The sequence below is a fragment of the Marmota flaviventris genome, chromosome 9, assembly GCF_047511675.1.
Source record: "Marmota flaviventris isolate mMarFla1 chromosome 9, mMarFla1.hap1, whole genome shotgun sequence".
NCBI lineage: Eukaryota > Metazoa > Chordata > Mammalia > Rodentia > Sciuridae > Marmota > Marmota flaviventris.
The window spans coordinates 9,031,694-9,050,766 of record NC_092506.1 but is presented as its reverse complement, the minus strand read 5'-3'; the positions used below and the strand labels follow the sequence as shown (position 1 = coordinate 9,050,766).

General features: G+C 49.7%; 1 protein-coding gene and 1 pseudogene across 1 annotated transcript; one reads left to right on the top strand and one right to left on the bottom strand.

Annotated features, from left to right (window-relative positions):
• Positions 1-6,577: 6,577 nt before the first annotated feature.
• LOC139706937 (eukaryotic translation initiation factor 4B pseudogene) lies at positions 6,578-9,258 on the bottom strand (annotated as a pseudogene).
• Positions 9,259-9,323: 65 nt separating this feature from the next.
• Positions 9,324-18,700, top strand: LOC114099995 (galectin-12-like). The gene is made up of 9 exons (XM_071616100.1): positions 9,324-9,628; positions 11,534-11,622; positions 11,749-11,962; positions 12,769-12,888; positions 13,412-13,450; positions 14,008-14,034; positions 14,608-14,696; positions 17,861-18,011; positions 18,444-18,700. Exons 1-9 carry the CDS (start codon positions 9,560-9,562, stop codon positions 18,678-18,680), a joined length of 1,035 nt encoding a protein of 344 aa, XP_071472201.1. The 5' UTR covers positions 9,324-9,559; the 3' UTR covers positions 18,681-18,700.
• Positions 18,701-19,073: the final 373 nt, after the last annotated feature.

Sequence of the window (19,073 nt, the reverse complement as noted above, 5' to 3'; positions counted from 1 at the left end):
CACACACACCACCCTAAGTGGAGTAGGGGCAGAGCAGAGTCGCCGCCCGTGCCAGGAACAGGCCCAGTGACCTGCAGGCGGGGTAGTCACGACACCCCAATTGGCGTAGGGGCAGAGCAGAGCCACCACCCGTGCCCGAAAGGTGGGCAGATCTGCGACCGACCAGCGGGACAGGCCCAGTGGCCTGCCGGTACAACAGACACGTCACCCCATTTGGAGTAGGCGCAGAGTAGAGCCGCCGCCCACGCCTGCAGGGTAGGCAAACCTGCAACCGACCGGCGGATCAGGCCCGGTGGCCTGCCGGCGTGGTACACTCGTCACCCCAATTGGAGTAGGGGCAGAACAGAGCCGCCGCCAGCGCCCAGAACAGGCCCAGTGACCTGCTGGCGTGGTAGCCACGACACCCCAATTGGAATAAGGAGAGAGCAGAGCCGCCGCCCGCGCCTGCAGGAAAGATACGCAAGCAGTATGAAAAGACAAGGAAAGAAAGGACCACAAGCAATGCAGGTCAACGCAACTTTAGAAGAGGTAACAGCTGCAGCAGATGGAATGTCAGATAAAGAATTCAGGATATACATGCTTCAGATGATCTGGAGTATCAAGGAAGACATTAGACAGCAAAATCAGACAATGAAAGATCACTTCGACAATGAATTACGCAAACAAATCCAGGAAGCAAAGGATCAACTATACAGGGAGATAGAGGTTATAAAAAACAAACAAACAGAAATCCTAGAAATGCAGGAAGCAATAAACCAACTTAAAAACTCAATGGAGAATACTACCAGCAGAGTAGAACACTTAGAAGATAGAACATCAGACAATGAAGACAAAGTATTTCAACTGGAAAAGAACATAGACAGCTCAGCAAGACTGTTAAGAAACCATGAGCAGAACATCCAAGAAATATGGGATAACATTAAGAGACCAAACTTAAGAGTCATTGGGATACAGGAAGGTACAGAGCTCCAAACCAAAGGAATGAGCAGTCTATTCAATGAAATAATACGAGACAACTTCCCAGACTTGAAGAATGAGACAGAATCCCAAATCCTAGAAGCCTACAGGACGCCGAATGTGCCAAATCATAAGAGATCCACACCTAGACACATTATAATGAAGATGCCCAACATACAGAATAAGGAGAGAATTTTAAAAGCTACAAGAGAAAGGAAGCAGATTACATTTAGGGGTAAGCCAATCAGGATAACAGCTGATCTTTCAACACAGACTCTGAAAGCTAGAAGATCCTGGAATAACATATTTCAAACACTGAAAGAAAATGGGTTCCAACCAAGAATTGTGTATCCAGCGAAATTAAGCTTCAGGATGGAAGATGAAATTAAAACCTTCCACGATAAACAAAAGTTTAAAGAATTCGCAGCTAGAAAACCATCTCTTCAAAACATCCTCGCCAAAACATTACAGGAAGAGGAAATGGAAAATAACAATGAAAACCAACAGTGGGAGGTAGGACAGTAAAGGGGGGGAAAATAATCAAAGAGGAAAACAAACCATGTTTAGTAACAGAAATAAACAAATATGGCTGGAAGAACAACCCATATCTCAATAATAACCCTAAATGTTAATGGATTAAACTCACCAATTAAGAGACACAGGCTAGTAGAATGGATCACAAAACAAGACCCAACATTATGCTGCCTACAGGAGACGCATTTGATAGGAAAAGACATACATAGGCTGAAGGTGAAAGGTTGGGAAAAATCATATCACTCATATGGACTTCGGAAACAAGCAGGAGTGTCCATACTCATATCAAATAAAATAGATTTCAAGCCAAAGTTAATCAAAAGGGATAAAGAGGGACACTACATACTGCTTAAGGGAACCATACACCAACAAGACATAACAATCATAAATATTTATGCCCCAAACAATGGTGCAGCTATGTTCGTCAAACAAACTCTTCTCAAGTTCAAGAGTCTAATAGACCACCATACAATAATCATGGGAGACTTCAACACACCTCTCTCGCCACTGGACAGATCTTCCAAACAAAAGTTGAATAAGGAAACTATAGAACTCAATAACACAATTAATAACCTAGACTTAATTGACATATATAGAGTATACCACCCAACATCAAGCAGTTACACTTTTTTCTCAGCAGCACATGGATCCTTCTCAAAAATAGATCATATATTATGTCACAGGGCAACTCTTAGACAATATAAAGGAGTAGAGATAATACCATGCATCTTATCTGATCATAATGGAATGAAACTGAAAATCAACGATAAAAGAAGGAAGGAAAAAGCATACATCACTTGGAGAATGAACAATAGGTTACTGAATGATCAATGGGTTATAGAAGACATCAAGGAGGAAATTAAAAAATTCTTAGAGATAAATGAAAACACAGACACAACATATCGGAATCTATGGGACACATTGAAAGCAGTTCTAAGAGGAAAATTCATTGCTTGGAGTTCATTCCTTAAAAAAAGAAAAAACCAACAAATAAATGATCTCATACTTCATCTCAAAATCCTTGAAAAAGAAGAGCAAAACAACAGCAAAAGAAGTAGAAGGCAAGAAATAATTAAAATCAGAGCTGAAATTAATGAAATCGAAACAATTGAAAAAATTGACAAAACTAAAAGTTGGTTCTTTGAAAAAATAAACAAAATCGACAGACCCTTAGCGATGCTAGCGAAGAGAAGAAGAGAGAGAACTCAAATTACTAGCATACGGGATGAAAAAGGCAATATCACAACAGACACTTCAGAAATACAGAAGATAATCAAAAACTATTTTGAATCCTTATACTTCAATAAATTAGAAGATAGTGAAGGCATAGATAAATTTCTTAAGTCATATGGTCTGCCCAGATTGAGTCAGGAGGATATAGACAACCTAAACAGACCAATATCAATTGAGGAAATAGAAGAAACCATAAAAAGACTACCAACTAAGAAAAGCCCAGGACCGGATGGGTATACAGCAGAATTTTACAAAACCTTTAAAGAAGAACTAATACCAATACTTTTCAAGCTACTTCAGGAAATAGAAAAAGAGGGAGAACTTCCAAATTCATTCTATGAGGCCAACATCACCCTGATACCTAAACCAGACAAAGACACTTCAAAGAAAGAAAACTACAGACCAATATCTCTAATGAACCTAGATGCAAAAATCCTCAATAAAATTCTGGCGAATCGGATACAAAAACATATCAAAAAAATTGTACACCATGATCAAGTAGGATTCATCCCTGGGATGCAAGGCTGGTTCAATATACGGAAATCAATAAATGTTATTCACCACATCAATAGACTTAAAAATAAGAACCATATGATCATCTCGATAGATGCGGAAAAAGCATTCGACAAAGTACAGCATCCCTTTATGTTCAAAACTCTAGAAAAACTAGGGATAACAGGAACATACCTCAATATTGTAAAAGCAATCTATGCTAAGCCTCAGGCTAGCATCATTCTGAATGGAGAAAAACTGAAGGCATTCCCTCTAAAATCTGGAACAAGACAGGGATGCCCTCTCTCTCCACTTCTGTTCAACATAGTTCTCGAAACACTGGCCAGAGCAATTAGACAGACGAAAGAAATTAAAGGCATAAACATAGGAAAAGAAGAACTTAAATTATCACTATTTGCAGATGATATGATTCTATACCTAGCAGACCCAAAAGGCTCTACAAAGAAACTATTAGAGCTAATAAATGAATTCAGCAAAGTGGCAGGATATAAAATCAACATGCATAAATCAAAGGCATTCCTGTATATCAGCGACAAATCCTCTGAAATGGAAATGAGGACAACCACTCCATTCAAAATATCTTCAAAAAAAATAAAATACTTGGGAATCAACCTAACAAAAGAGGTGAAAGACTTATACAATGAAAACTACAGAACCCTAAAGAGAGAAATAGAAGAAGATCTTAGAAGATGGAAAAATATACCCTGTTCATGGATAGGCAGAACTAACATCATCAAAATGGCGATATTACCAAAAGTTCTCTATAGGTTTAATGCAATGCCAATCAAAATCCCAACGGCATTTCTTGTAGAAATAGAGAAAGCAATCATGAAATTCATATGGAAAAATAAAAGACCCAGAATAGCAAAAACAATGCTAAGCAGGAAGTGTGAATCAGGCGGTATAGCGATACCAGACTTCAAACTATACTACAGAGCAATAGTAACAAAAACAGCATGGTACTGGTACCAAAGCAGGCGGGTGGACCAATGGTACAGAATAGAGGACACAGAAACCAATCCACAAAACTACAACTATCTTATATTTGATAAAGGGGCTAAAAGCATGCAATGGAGGAAGGATAGCATCTTCAACAAATGGTGCTGGGAAAACTGGAAATCCATATGCAACAAAATGAAACTGAATCCCTTTCTCTCACCATGCACAAAAGTGAATTCAAAATGGATCAAGGAGCTTGATATCAAATCAGAGACACGCCGTCTGATAGAAGAAAAAGTTGGCTACGATCTACAGTCGGTGGGGTCGGGCTCCAAATTCCTCAATAGGACACCCATAGCACAAAAGTTAATAACTAGAATCAACAAATGGGACTTACTCAAACTAAAAAGTTTTTTCTCAGCAAAAGAAACAATAAGAGAGGTAAATAGGGAGCCTACACCCTGGGAACAAATCTTTACTCCTCACACTTCAGATAGAGCCCTAATATCCAGAGTATACAAAGAACTCAAAAAATTAGACAATAAGAGAACAAACAACCCAATCAACAAATGGGCCAAGGACCTGAACAGACACTTCTCAGAGGAGGACATACAGTCAATCAACAAGTACATGAAAAAATGCTCACCATCTCTAGCTGTCAGAGAAATGCAAATCAAAACCACCCTAAGATACCATCTCACTCCAGTAAGATTGGCAGCCATTATGAAGTCAAACAACAACAAGTGCTGGCGAGGATGTGGGGAAAAGGGTACACTTGTACATTGCTGGTGGGACTGCAGATTGGTGCAGCCAATTTGGAAAGCAGTATGGAGATTTCTTGGAAAGCTGGGAATGGAGCCACCATTTGACCCAGCTATTCCCCTTCTTGGTCTATTCCCTAAAGACCTAAAAAGAGCATGCTACAGGGACACTGCTACATCGATGTTCATAGCAGCACAGTTCACAATAGCAAGACTGTGGAACCAACCTAGATGCCCTTCAATAGACGAATGGATAAAAAAAAATGTGGCATTTATACACAATGGAGTATTACTCTGCATTAAAAAATGACAAAATCATAGAATTTACAGGGAAATGGATGGCATTAGAGCAGATTATGCTAAGTGAAGCTAGCCAATCCCTAAAAAACAAATGCCAAATGTCTTCTTTGATATAAGGAGAGTAACTAAGATCAGAGTAGGGACGAAGAGCAGGAGAAGAAGATTAACATTTAACAGGGATGAGAGGTGGGAGGGAAAGGGAGAGAGAAGGGAAATTGCATGGAAATGGAAGGAGACCCTCAGGGTTATACAGTGGAGGGGGTAGAGAGAGAGGAGGGGAGGGGAGGGGAGAGGTGGGGAGGGGGGAGGGGGGAGGATGGGAAAGGCAGCGGAGCACAACAGACACTAGTATGACAATATGTAAATCAATGGATGTGTAACTGATGTGATTCTGCAATCTGTGTATGGGGTGAAGGTGGGAGTTCATAACCCACTTGAATCAAAGTGTGGAATATGATATGTCAAGAAATTTGTAATGTTTTGAACATCCAACAATAAAAAATTAAAAAAAAAAAAAAAGGATAGCGGTTTAGAAAGGGCAAAACCAGGGCGCACAAAAGACTGGGAATTCCCATGACCCTTAAGTGCTTCCTGCTCCAGGAAATAAAGTGTTCACTAGAGGTCACACCTACTACCCAGTGCAAACTAATCCATCACCTCCCAAAAGCTTTTCAAACCACGATTTCCCCATTTATTTCGGTCCCCAAGCAGTCCTCTTCTTTAGTGGCCTGTAGACTCACTCCCAACTACCCTCCTGGGGGGTAAAAAAAATAAAGGAATTCCCCCTAGGCTGGCCCCAGTAACTCAGCATTAAAGTAAGAAGAAGGGCTGGCAGCCTCCCGGAGACTAAAACAATTTGAGACTAAATCTACCTTTCCAAGGATGGAAAATTTATTCAGATGATGTTTGAGAATTCATATATGCCACAATAGAATAAGAATTAAAAGGTAGAAATCTCACTCTTCCTTACACATCTACCTCCCCTACTGCCCAAGCAATGCAGACATTTTACCACTGTCATTACCATTTCTTCTAAATGGAGGCCCCTAGGCACTAATCACACAGGCAAGTGCATGGTATTGTAAGAACACACCACACACAACTTTTCCATTAAAAAGCTGTAGTCTCTGTCTCTCTGGCTACATTGGCGATTCTCCGGTAACTTCAATACTTTAAAGGCTGCAGCTGCATGCAAAAGAATCTCATTTCATTTTTTAAAAAAAGTTAAGAAAGGTCTCCAGGAGATGGTGAGTTTTATTTGTCTTGTGTGGATAGAGGTTTGATTTGCTCTTAAATGTTCCAGGGTGGAGAGACTAGGAGAAAGCACAGGACGCAGAGGTCTACTCAATGTAGTCTTCTCCCTCATTTCATCTTCACCATCCACAGAGAGAGCGGCATACTTGCTTGCAGAACTGAACTTAGAGGTTGGATTTTCCTCAGGTTTCTTTGGCTCAGGTGCAGATCTGGAGTCTTGATCCTTTTTGCCCTCTTTCCTATCTTGTTCCCTCCATCTCCTAGACCACCGCTGGAGTTCCCAGTTTGGCCTTTTGGGACATTCATTCCATCTATTTTATTATCGTCTTTCCTTGTGGGTCCTTCCTCAGATGGCTGAGCTGGAGCTACTTTCCCCCAACCACTTGTGGGGGATCCCTGCTCTGTGTCTGAGCTCTGAGATGGAGCAGGAGGGTTAGAACTTTGCTTCACCCACGCATTCTCCTTTGGTGGAGGGGCTCGCATTACCTTTAGAGGCTGATCAGGTTTGGGAGGCTTAGAAGTTGGAGAGTGACAGTCTTCCTCCTTATTGAGTATTTCATTTTCTAGAGACTTCTCTCTCTCCTTCGTGCATTTCTGCCAGGTGTGGCTGAGGTTCCAGTCTGTGATGACTTCCTGTCCTTGACCGTTCCGGTTCCCGAGTTTCTTCACTTGGCCAGCTTGGGTGTCTCTCCCTAGGCCACTGTTCTAGTTTTGGCTCATCCAACTGGCACTGCAGTTTCTCCTGCTCCTTCTGTAGCCGTTCTTCTACTTCTCTTTCTCTAGCAGCTGTGTCAACAGGTATTGCCCCTCCAAAGATAGAAGCTGCTCCACTGGACTGGGAGGTGCTAGCAGAGGAATCATCTTCCTTAGGTGTACTCCGAGGCTTTAGATTCAGTTTGGGTCTTTGGGCGGGGGGGACCTCTATCATCACGTCTGTAATCATCCCGAGAGTAATCATCTCTGGAGCTCATCTCATCTGTCATATCGGTCTTCATAATGGTCCCCACGTCCTCCGTACTCATCATCCCTTTGGTACCCACTACCAAATGCTCTTCTGCCACTGCCTATCCTGTAATCATAGTCTCTATCATAATCTCTGCTGCCTCGGTCATCATAGCGATCCCGGCACCCATATCCATCCATATCCCGGCATGGGCCATCACGATATCCATCTCCATATCCATCCCGATATCAGTTGGAATCATAGCCATCTAAAGCTGTCATCACCTCTTCTAGGCAGAGAGTCGTCAAAGCTGTCTGTGGCAGGTCGGGCTCTCCAGTCGGTGTCTGTTTTGTCAGAATCCCGATTTCTATCTCGGCCAAAAGAAGGATCATCCCTGTCTTTATCCTGTGCTTGATCAGCAACATCCCCTCGAATTCTCCTGTTACCTAGAGACTCTTCAGTGAGACTCAGGGCACTGAGCAGGGAGTCCAGGTCCTCAAACTCAGCATAGCCAAAACCTTTCAACCTCTCTGGATTGCTGGGTTCACGTGGTAAGCGCACTGCACTGATATTTAATCCTCTAAAGAATTCCTTAATGGAGTCTTCTGTCACATCATAGGGCAGGTTCCCTAGAAAAGCAGTGTAGGATGGCGATTTGGGAAGACGGCTCCAGTCAATATTGGGTTCCCCAGCAGCCCGTGGAGCAGTGGGAAGGATGGAACGGTCAGTTGGAGGTGCCCTGTACACATCATCATCATTACTGTGCCAAGTGGTTGAAACATCTCCTTCCAGGTCATCTGTTTCATCAGCCCAGCTGACTGGTTTGGGGAATAGGTGCTTCCTCCACCAGTCCCTCCATCCTCAGCCAGAAAGTCTGTTAGGGAGATAGTCTTCCCCTTCTTATTCTTTTTTGCTGAGGCGCCATGTTGGGAGAGGGAGGGAGAACGCAAAGCCACCCTTCTATTTTCATGGCCTCCCTGTCCTTAGGCCCCTGGTTTTTTCCTGTAGCTTCCACATGTGAGGGAAAATATGGGCAATATAATAATATGGATACTTATTTCTTTGGGTCTGGCTTATTTTGCTCAAGATTACAGTCTCCGGGTCATTTATTTCTTGCAAGTGAGATAATTTTGTTGTCCTTTGTGGCTGAATAAAATGCTGTTTAAAGGGCAAGTCTTCCTGAAGGTTGAAGCAGGACTGAAGGGCCCTCCTAAAACACCAAGGTCTGGGACAATCTCAGACACAGGGCTGCTGTTAGACACTGCAGGGGTCACCCTGTTTGTATTCAGGTGAACAAACGGAAGCCCAGAGAGGTGAAGAGACTTGCCCAAGGGCACACAGTGCATTAGGTCAGTGGCTGAGCAAGAATCCAGGTCTCCCAGGGGCTGCCACCTGCTCCCCCTTGCAGTTTGCTGCCTTGCTTGAGATAAGGGGTGCCTGCCTCCATCCCCCTTTTCTCACTTCCTTATTTTTTTCTTTTGACCTCAGCTGCTCCTTGGCATTACAGCTGTTGCTGATATGAAGCCACAGGGGACCATAAAACTTGGATAAAGAAGAGTGGAGAAAGGGCAGGGAAATGAGGGAAAGAGATGAGACCTTCCGTGGCCAGGGGAGGAAGGATGGGAAGCCGCCCCAGGCTGTCCAGGAAGCTGGGGGCGGGGCTGCTGCGGGAACCTGCACACGTGTCCCAGCCCTTGCTCTGACCCAGTGAGGACTCAGGTGAGCCCCGAAAACACAAATCCTCCCAGTCCCAAAGGGGCCAGCCTCTGGCTTCCCTCCAAGTGATCACGTGCCTCAGACCCAGGGGCCCAGTTCCTTGTTCATGGTGGCTTAGTGCCAGCGTCCAACCCCTACAAAGAGTTTTGGCCAAGAATTGCAGTCCAGCCATAGCTGCAGGCTTTGTCCTGCTTCACCAGGGCCGGGCGGGTGTGGCCCTGCAGGTGGCCCGCTGCCCCACAGATGGGTTCCAGGTGGCATTAGCACCCTGCAGAGCGCAGGTGAGACTAATAACAGCTGGGGAGCTCCCAGGACTCTGAGGACCTGGCAGGGGAAGGTGAGCCCATCCAGCGGAGCAAGGCCCCTGGAATCAGGATCCGCAGCCCCAAAAGGAGTGGCCCTGCCCCTCATGTCACCTGGGGAAAACTTGGACCCGATTCCTGACTGCTTCATCCTGCAGCCGCCAGTCTTCCACCCGGTGAGCAGCTGCCCTCACCTGGGACTTCCCAGGTCTCAGGGGTCCTCCCTTTCTCCTGGGCGGACTCCTCCTGCGGGGTGGGGGGGGGGGGGAGGGTGAGAGGACCTCAGTCTTGGGCCCAGCTTCCCCAGGACCTGCCCAGGGTTCTGGAAGGCTCTCTTGAGTTTAGCACAGTGGCTGAGCAGCTAATTGAATGTGAGTGACTGATGGACATTTTAACTTGGTGAAGCCTGGGAGCCGAGGCTGCGCCCTACTGGGGTGGGAGGCCAGCAGGAATGGGGAGTGGGTGATCTTTGAAGGGGACGCTGATTAGTAGGAAGGGTAGCCTCACTCCAGCCTGGAAGGGACAGTTCCAGGGGAACCTCCCAGTCAGAGATGTGGGGGGGGGTCCCTCTCCTCCTCTTCCTGTTCATAAGAACTTGAGGCCACGCAATGCTTAGAGAAGGCTGCCCCCCACCTCCCAGGGGACACCCCCACTAGCAAGCACTAATTATCCTTTTCCCTTAATTGGCCCTCTCCTCCCAAGGGCAGCTCAGTTAATTACACACCCTGCCTGGGCCTGGGAAGTGGAAACCACTGAACTTGAAGCCCTGCTAAGCTGTGGGTGGCCAGGGGCATGCTGACGGGAGGGGGCCCTGGGCTCCTCCCAGGAGCCTGAATAATGGGCTGAAGCAGCTGCACAGGGCCCCAGGGCTACTTGCTTCCCAGGCTGGAGCCTGTCACCAGGAGGCAGCGCTGGGGACTCAGCTCTTTCTGGCTGGTTTGGGCTTCTGTGCACTGCTGGGAGTTGGCAGCAGTGCATGAAGGCGCCCTGGGGATGCTGCCCTGTTCTGCTATTCACACTCCTTCTGCAAACAGCTCTGCAGAGACCTCACTGTGCTGGGCTGGGCCTGAGCCCAACAAGGGAAAGAGCAGGCTTCAGCCCTGGAGGGGCTTGTGGCCTCCCAGGGAAAGCAGGCAGCCAGACCCGCTGCACCAGGGCCCAAGGGCCAAGGCAGCCCTGTGGACAAAGTGCCCTGGGAGGACAGGGGAGGGAAGGAATAACTCAGGCACCAAGAGGATGATGCTTGGAGAAGGCATCAGGGTGGAGGGAGGGCGGAGGAGCAGCCAGGAGAGGCAGGGGGTTGGGAGAGTGTGGGGGGTGGGAGGAAGGCCAGGAGAAAGGGACCAGGAGGGCAGCAAGGCCACTGCTAGGTCCCCTTCAGGGCTCCACATAAGGGGATTCCTGGAGAGTTCCCATTGGTTGGGGAAGTGCAGGAGGAGGGATTTCCGGAGGAGATATTTCGGGTGGCTGGTTCCTGGACGAGCCGCATGCGGGAGAATTCCCCGGGAGCGTGTGTGAAGTGTTTTGGTGGAGTTCAAAAATAAAGTTTGTTCCTGCTTCAGTGGCTCATGGTTTGTGCCCAGCCAGACTGCGGCATTTGGTGGCTGGGCACAAACCACGAGAAAGGGACCAGGAGGGCAGCAGGGCCACTGTCAGGTCCCCTTCAGGGCTCCACATAAGGGTCAGCTCTCAGCTCCAACTTGCCATTCTTTCTGCCCCCAGGTCCCACTCTGGCCATTAAACTGTCCCAAGAAACTTCAGTACCAGGCTCTGGGCACCAGGTGGCACTGAGTGAATGACAAGCCTCACTGGGGACACAGCATCCTGTTGTGTCCTAAAAGCTGGGGACAGCTAGCTGGCTGCAAGGGAACTGAAGGGGCGTCCCCAGTGTGATGTAGCTTAGACTCATCCATGACAGGCAGTTGGCGGAGGATTTCAGAGGGAAGGGCTTTTTCCTGTAAGGACAGGTTCTGTTTGGGGTAGGGAAGTGGAGTTGTCCTGTTTTTCCCTCCCACGCACTGGACATGGGGTCCCTCGGGCCTTTCTCCAACCTGCAAGCATGGGTCTCTTCCCTCGTTCAGGTGATTCCGTATGTCACAACCATTTTTGGTGGCCTGCACGCAGGCAAGATGGTCATGCTGCAGGGAGTGGTCCCTCTACGTGCCCACAGGTAAGGGGGGGACCAGGGGAGCTGGAGCCCAGCTTCAGCAGCGTCGAGCTGGGGGCTCCTGTCTGCCTTTGGGATCTCTGTGGTCTCTGACCAGACAGCACTTTGAGAGCCGCCCCTCCCCCTCAGGTTTCAGGTGGACTTCCAGTGTGGCTGCAGCCTGCACCCCCAGCCGGACATCGCCATCCACTTCAACCCTCGCTTCCACACCACCAAGCCCCATGTCATCTGCAACACCCTGCACAGTGGACGCTGGCAAAGGGAGGCCCGCTGGCCTGGCGTGGCCCTGCAGAGAGGGGCCAGCTTCCTCATCCTCTTTCTCTTTGGGAATGAGGAGGTGAAGGTGAATGGAAGGGACAGGCGTCGAGGGGTCCTGAGCTCGTTTCCTTGCACCCATCCTTCCCTCAGCCAGTTCCCCCTGTCACCGTGGTGGGTGACATTGTGAGGAGAAGACCAAGGAGCTGCCACACCTGGTTCCAGGCTCCCTGAACCCACAGGCTGCTGGACATCCATGGAGCCTGGGTCTGGAGAGGCCCCCTCTGCCACATCAAAGCCAGCTGACTCCTAGGCCTTCCCTTCAAGGGGAGGGGCAGGGGGTGCTGGGGCTGAACCCAGGGCCTGTGCGTGCTGAGCGGGCGCTCTGCCCTGGGCTACACCCTGCCCCTCTAAGCCCACTGATGTCTTCACTCATGGAATCCACCCCCATCTTACAGCAGCTGCACAGGACAGGGAGAGGGGACTTGTCCACTAGACTTTGGCCTCTGAGACTTTGGCCTGCCAGAAAGATGAGAGGGTCTTCAGACAGCTTAGGTGGGAAGGGCGAGAGGGACTGAGGATAGAACAGCACCGGCCTCTTCAGCCTTGGTGTCCTCCCTGTCAATGACGACAGCGATGATGCTCTGGGCATGCTGAGAGGAGAGGGGCTTCTTCGGGGACAGGGACGGGCACTGACGGGGCCAGCTATGCTATCTACCACCTCTGTGACCTTGGAAGCTCTCTTAAACTCATCTGTAAGTTTCCTTACGATGCAGAGCTGGTGTGAAGCCACAGAGGGAGTCTCCAGGTAGAGGTGCCTGCAGAGCTTGGGACACAGTTATGAGCCCAGCCAAGCTCAGCTGCTGCTGAGCCTGGTGCTGTCTGCCTGTCCAGGTGAGTGTAAACGGAAGGCACTTTCTCCACTACCGCTACCGGCTCCCACTGCCTCGGGTGGACACCCTGGGCATATTTGGTGACATCTTGGTGAAGGCCATTGGGTTCCTGAATATTAGTGTAAGTTCCCTGGGGGCCAAGGCCCGGGGGTCTTGGTCTCTGCCTTCCTCTGACTCCTGGGCAGACCTGGGACCCTCTCACCTACCCCAGAGCAGCAGACAGAGGAGGCCTGTAGGTCAGAAATAGCCCAGGTGTCCTATGTGAGGGAGGTGCATGAGAAGGTGACAGTAGAAAGGGAGGCCAGGAGCTGGTGGCAGGAGTCCGTGCTGGCTGTGGGGTCTGGTTTACACTAGGAGCTAAGGACAGAAGGAAAGAACCGGCATGTGGGGCCCAAACAGGCTGAGCTCGCCTGCTCTGTCATTCTCTCCCGATGGATTTATTAAAAACGCAGATCTTTGTGACCTGTCACCAGAGAGTCTCATTGAGTAAGTCTTTGGTGGCCTAGAATTGGTAGGTTCAACACACCAGATTCAGGAGCCACTGAAGAGCTGTGTGGGAAGCAGGGCAGGGCAGGTGGGGGCCAGATGAGTGGCTCCTGGGCTTGTGGTGGCCTTAAGAATTGTTTTCCTCTCTTTCTGGACAGCCATTTGTGGAGGGCAGCAGAGAGTATCCCACTGGATACGTGAGTCTCTGGGGGCAAGGTTGGCCTTGTGGTTGGACAAGACTCATGGGGTCAGCCTCCTCCTCCCCCTGCATGACCTGCAGCTACACTGAGCCTAGCTGGCCCCCCTCCTGCTGTGGTTGTCATGGATAGGACTGGCTCCTGTCAGCCCAAGGACAGCATGGATGTGGCTCTCCCAACCCTTCTCCAGGGCCAGCTTAGGGAGAGGGGGGCATGGGCGGCTGGCAGGAAGGGCCAGGATCCATAATTCCCACTGGGAGATGACTTTTGCTTGGAGCTTTCAATCCTCAGAGTGACCCTGAGAGGTGGCTGGGTTGGCCTTGTGTGACAGAAGTTGGTCAAGGTGTGGGATGACTGACCCACTGGCCAGTTCTCCCCCATTTCCCCAGAGCTGGTGGGCCTCCGGACGCAGGAGGATCCCACTGGGGCTCCAGTCGCTCACCTGCTGCTCTGAGAGACACAACCCCAAAGCAACCCCAGTGTGGAAGGATAATGGCAAGAGGGTCCCTCCCAGCCCATGACCAAGGGCTTCCTTGTGCCCCTTTCTTTCCTGACAGCCCTTCCTGCTGCAGAGTCCCAGGCTGGTGAGTGAAGCTCCTTCCTTGTGTCCCCTGGAGGTGTGGCCTCTTCTGGGCTCCCTCAGGCCTGGGAAGACACCTGGGTTGGAGACCGAGGAGCTCCCTGTGGTGGGAAATGCCCTTGGTCTCAGGATTTCCCTTGCTTTATGGGAACCTGCAGGCTGTGGGTGGGCCAGGCAGCTGCAGCTGAAACTCCACCTTCATTTGACCTTTTCTCCATTTATTCTGCAAAAAGATATTTAATGTCCTGTGTGCCAGGCCAGTGCCAGGCTCTACGACAGAGGGACAAGCCGGTCCTAGCCCTCCATGCAGCCACTGCAGCTCAGGACACAGCCATGGGAGAAGCACATGGTGCTCAGACACTGGAGCACTGAGCTCAGCCTGGGGGCAGGGGACGCTCTCAGCAGGCCAGCAGCAGGGGTTTAGTAATGAAGAGAGCTGCACTTCCTGCTGCAAGCCCATGGCAGAAACTCGCCTGTCCCCCTGCGCTTCCTTGGCCCCTGACAGTAGCCCTCACAGGTGTTCCTAGAGGCAGGAGACCCTTCCAGAGCCTTCACAGCCATCCCCTTGTTCCTTCAGCAGGTGCCCTGCTCACGTGCTCTTCCTCAGGGCCTCTGGCCGGGGCAGGTCATCATAGTTCGGGGACTGGTCTTGCAAAAGCCAAAGGAGTAAGTATCCAACCAAGCATCACCTCCTTTAACCTCCCAGCACTGCCATGTCACCCCTTCTTACAGATGGGAAGGCAGAGGAGCAGCAGGTAAGATGCCCAAGGTCACAGAGCTTACGAAGGTCAGGCTGGGACCAGGAGCCCCACTTGCAGTAGCATCTTCCCTCCTGGTGCCTCTGGTCAAGCCACCAGCCCTGCATCTGGATCCCAGGGAAGACACAGACAGAGACCCAGAGAGAGGAGGTGGCCTCCCAGAGTGACACATGCTTGGTTTAGGAAAGAGCCAAAACACCCCAGAGAGGAGGGCTAGCTAGTACTTGGAAGCCAGGACTTGGAAGCCAGGACTGGGAGGGAGACCATTACTTGCGCTTCCTTGCTTGTCATCCAGGGGGCGCTGAAGTCCTGACAGTCTGCTCAAATCTAAATAGACAAGGGCCTGCCTGCCTACCTGGAAGAAAGGTATTGGATGTTATGGCTTTGGGAAACCAGACTGCCAGCACTCTTACTACCTGTGCAAACTTAGGGCAGTGACTTTTCCTCTCCATGCCTCAGTTTCCTTATTATTTAATTTAATTTTTTTTTTAGTTTAGTTGGACACAATACATTTATTTTATTTATTTATTTTTATGTGGTGCTCAGGATAGAACTCAGGGCCTTGCTCGTGCTAGGCAAGTGCTCTACCACTGAACCACAACCCCAGACCCAGTTTCCTTATTTTTAAAGGGGGTAATAATAACACTGACTTCAGATTGGTTCTTTTTTAAAAACAGGGGTTTTTTTTAGTTATTGATCAATCTTTACTTTATTTATTTATACATGGTACTGAGAATCAAACCCAGTGCCTCACACATGCCAGACAAGTGTGCTACTGCTGAGCCATAGTCCCAGCCCTTAGTTTGGTTCTTAAAATAGTACCTGACCCATGGTAAGTGCTCCACAGTGTGGGTGGTCTCACAATTATCTGTGGGAAGCAGGGGAGGGGAATGGGGGCACCATCCTCTCCACTCTTGGCTTCATTTTCATTTATTTTTAACTCGCTGACAGTGCTACACCCTGCCCTGAGTGCTCCTGGTCACACCTACGAAGCTGGCATGAAGCACATCATGGGTAGCAAGGCCTTGCAGAGCCAGGAGTGACTCTTGTAAACTGTGTGTGCTTGGGAATGTCACTGCACCTCTGAGATTCCCTATCAGATAAAGGAGAATATTAATGTCAAGGTGATGGGAAATGATAAGGTGCTCCAAGATCAGGACCACACCTCCCTCCCCAGACCTTGGAGCATGTGGCCAGGTTCATATCCTTCTCCAGATCATGTCATTGTTATTAGTGACACAGCAAATAACCTGAATGCCATTTCCCAAGGGCTGTGAATGCACATGTCCTCATAGGTCAGACTGGCCACATGAGTAGGGAGGACCAGAGTGGGAAGGGTGTGAAGTGGGAAGAATATTTCCACGGGCCCAGTCACGCCAGATCCTCTGGTGAGTTCTAAAGAGAAGTTGAAAACCCTCTTTTACATAAAGTCTATTTTTCAATATGGAGTGAATTTGAAATTGGAGAGTACTGTGCCCCACAGAACCTTCCTCCAGGCCCTCCAGCTGCGCCCCTGGGCATCCTTCAGCACCTTGCCTCCAGGCTCCTTCCCAACACTAAGCCCTTGCCTTCTCTCCAAAGCTGGAAACACGTGCGGCCTTTTCCTGGTGGGGATCCATGGAAATCCCAGAGGCCCTCCCCAGGAGGCTTCTAGGACTGCCCCCCACCCCCCTGCATCCCTCTCTCTTGCTCTCAACTGCTTCTGCTGGGATCCAGCCCACAGCAGCTGCAGGGCTGGTGTTTCAAAGAGGGTCCCTTCAGAAGTCATGGAACAACGTCTGGGGGTGCTATTGAGAGGAAGATGTCAGGCACAGAAAGACCAGCCCCCCAAAATCTGGAGTCATGAATCCTGGTCCATGTCCCAGTCTGAGGCTGCACCGTTGTTCATAGTAAAGCAGCCAGTCCCCTCGCTTGCTGTCCTCACCACTGAAGTGGGCTCATAAACCTCTCAGCTCAGGCCGTTTGTGAGGATTAAGGCAAAGGCAAACCCTGGCTCCTGTAAGACCCCTACTGTGCTCCAGGGACTTGCTAGTCTTCAGGTACATTACCTTCTGGGTTCCTACTTGTTTTCTTTGTGTGTGTGTGTGTGTGTCCTTCAGAGGTAAATTTTGTATTATGTAATAATAGTTTCAAATGAAAGGTATCATTTCAGTACTATGTGCCAGGCACTGTTCTAAGTTAACACTTTACATGTATTAACTCATTTAATTCTAACAACAACCCCAGAAAACAGACACAGCACTGTTACTGCTGCAGTCTGGCTGGGCACAAAATCACGAGCCACTCAAGCAGGAACAAACTTTATTTTTTGAAACTGCAGCCAATGTCCAGTAGGCGCCCAGGAAGATTTTTCGATCCACCCATGCGGCCTCCTCCCTGAAATGGCAGAGAGAGCTCCTCCCCCGGAACTCCCTCCTACTGTACTTCCCCAACCAATGGGAACTCTCCAGGAGTCCCGTAGCAGGCCTAGGTGAACAGCAGGAGTCCAATATCCATATGAATGTAAATCTTAACATAATCATATCATCTCAATGGCTAGCTGGTGTCACCTTTCAACCAAAAATGCCATGCATCATATACTTGGCTCTTAGCATGTTACCATCCCTAAATTTCTGTAAGCCAGCACAGAGTCATTAAGTGACATGCTCTCGATCACAGGACTAGAAAGCAGCAGGGTTAAGGTGGAACTGCCCCAGCCTGGCTCTAACCACTAGGCAGCTTGCAAATATTGAAGACAACACTTGACACAGAATTAAACACACAGTAAAGGTTAGCTACTATTGTTATCATCATGATCACCCATTTTCAGGAGATGGAATTGAGGCTTAGGCCAGGAAACTCCCCTGGCCTCCAGTCAGTAGACAGCAACCCGGGGATCCAAACTCAGGTCTAATCCTCCTGTTCTCTCCACTTCTCTAAGCTGTGGTGGGTCCCAGGATCCAGCCCTGAGCCTGTGGGAGGAGCCCAGCCCTGGATTCTGAAGCATCTTCCCACAGCCCTGCTGCTCCCTCAGGGTGTGCCGTGGCCTGAGGGCAATGGAGGCCAATCCCCTTCTCTGGCCTGTTCCTGCAGGTTCACTCTGAGCCTGAGGGATGAGGCCTCCCGCACTCCTGTGATGCTCAGGGCGTCCTTCACAGACAGAACGCTGGCCTGGGTCTCACCCTGGGGATGCAAGAAGCTCATCTCAGCCCCCTTCCCTTTTTACCCCCAGCGGTTCTTCGAGGTGGGTCTGATCCAAAGTGGTCGGAGACTGGGGCATGTCCTGGCAGGGTAGATGTCATGGGGCCAGGAAGCCAGGCTGGCCCAGCAGAGGGTACATCTAGGCATTGGCCCTCAGCCCTCCACACTGATGCCGAGGTTCCTGTGCCCAGAAACTCTGGCATAATGAATGCAGGTGGGGCCCAGCTTCCTTTTGTTCAAAAGCTCTCCTAATGATTCCAACATGCGGCCAGAGTGGAAAACCGCTTCATGAAGCAAGCCCAGTTGTAGAAGGCCAACTAGGCCCAGGGTCAGTTAAGAGCTCTGTGGAAGGCCACAGTGCACTGGTGACAATCTAGGCCTTCCTCTAAGGGAAGAGGGTCTTGATGGGCAGCAAGGCAGGCAGGAAGGGAGGGTCTGCCTGGAGTCCCACACCCACTCAGGCCCTCCTCACCAGGTGCTGCTCCTGTGCCAGGAGGGAGGGCTGAAGCTGGCACTCAATGGACAGCCGCTGGGGTCCACCAACCTGGACCAGCAGACCCTGGAGAGGCTGCGGGAGGTCCGCATCAGTGGAAGCATCCAGCTCTACTGTGTCCATTACAAAGGAGGATTCCAAAGGGACCCCGGCCAGAGAGAGGATGGCCAGTCCACTCCCAGGGCCTGTGGTGGGGCCCCACTCTGCTGCCTTCATTAAACTGTCCTCCTGTCACCATCGTGTCAGGCCTGGCTCACTTCCGGGTCACAAGCCTAACTCTGCAGGGGAGCTGGGCCTACAGCAGAGGAGGCACTGGGTGTAAAGGTGGCCTCAACTCTGCTCCTTACACCAGGGGCCCGGATTGGGCTCCATCTTCCTTCAGGGCCTAGAGTCCACTCAGGCGGACAGGTTCTGTGGCCTAACACGAGGACTAAAACACACACTTTAAAGAATTCAGACATTGTTTTCACTCTTATCTAGAGGTTTTGGGGAAGTGGCCCCTCCTCCCCTGGAAGTTCCAGGCCTTGTCTTCGACATCACTCTGCCATGCCCAGGGCACAGGCATTGGTCTGTGGTTGGAGCTCTGCTGCTGCCCTGTCTAGGTTTCAGCCA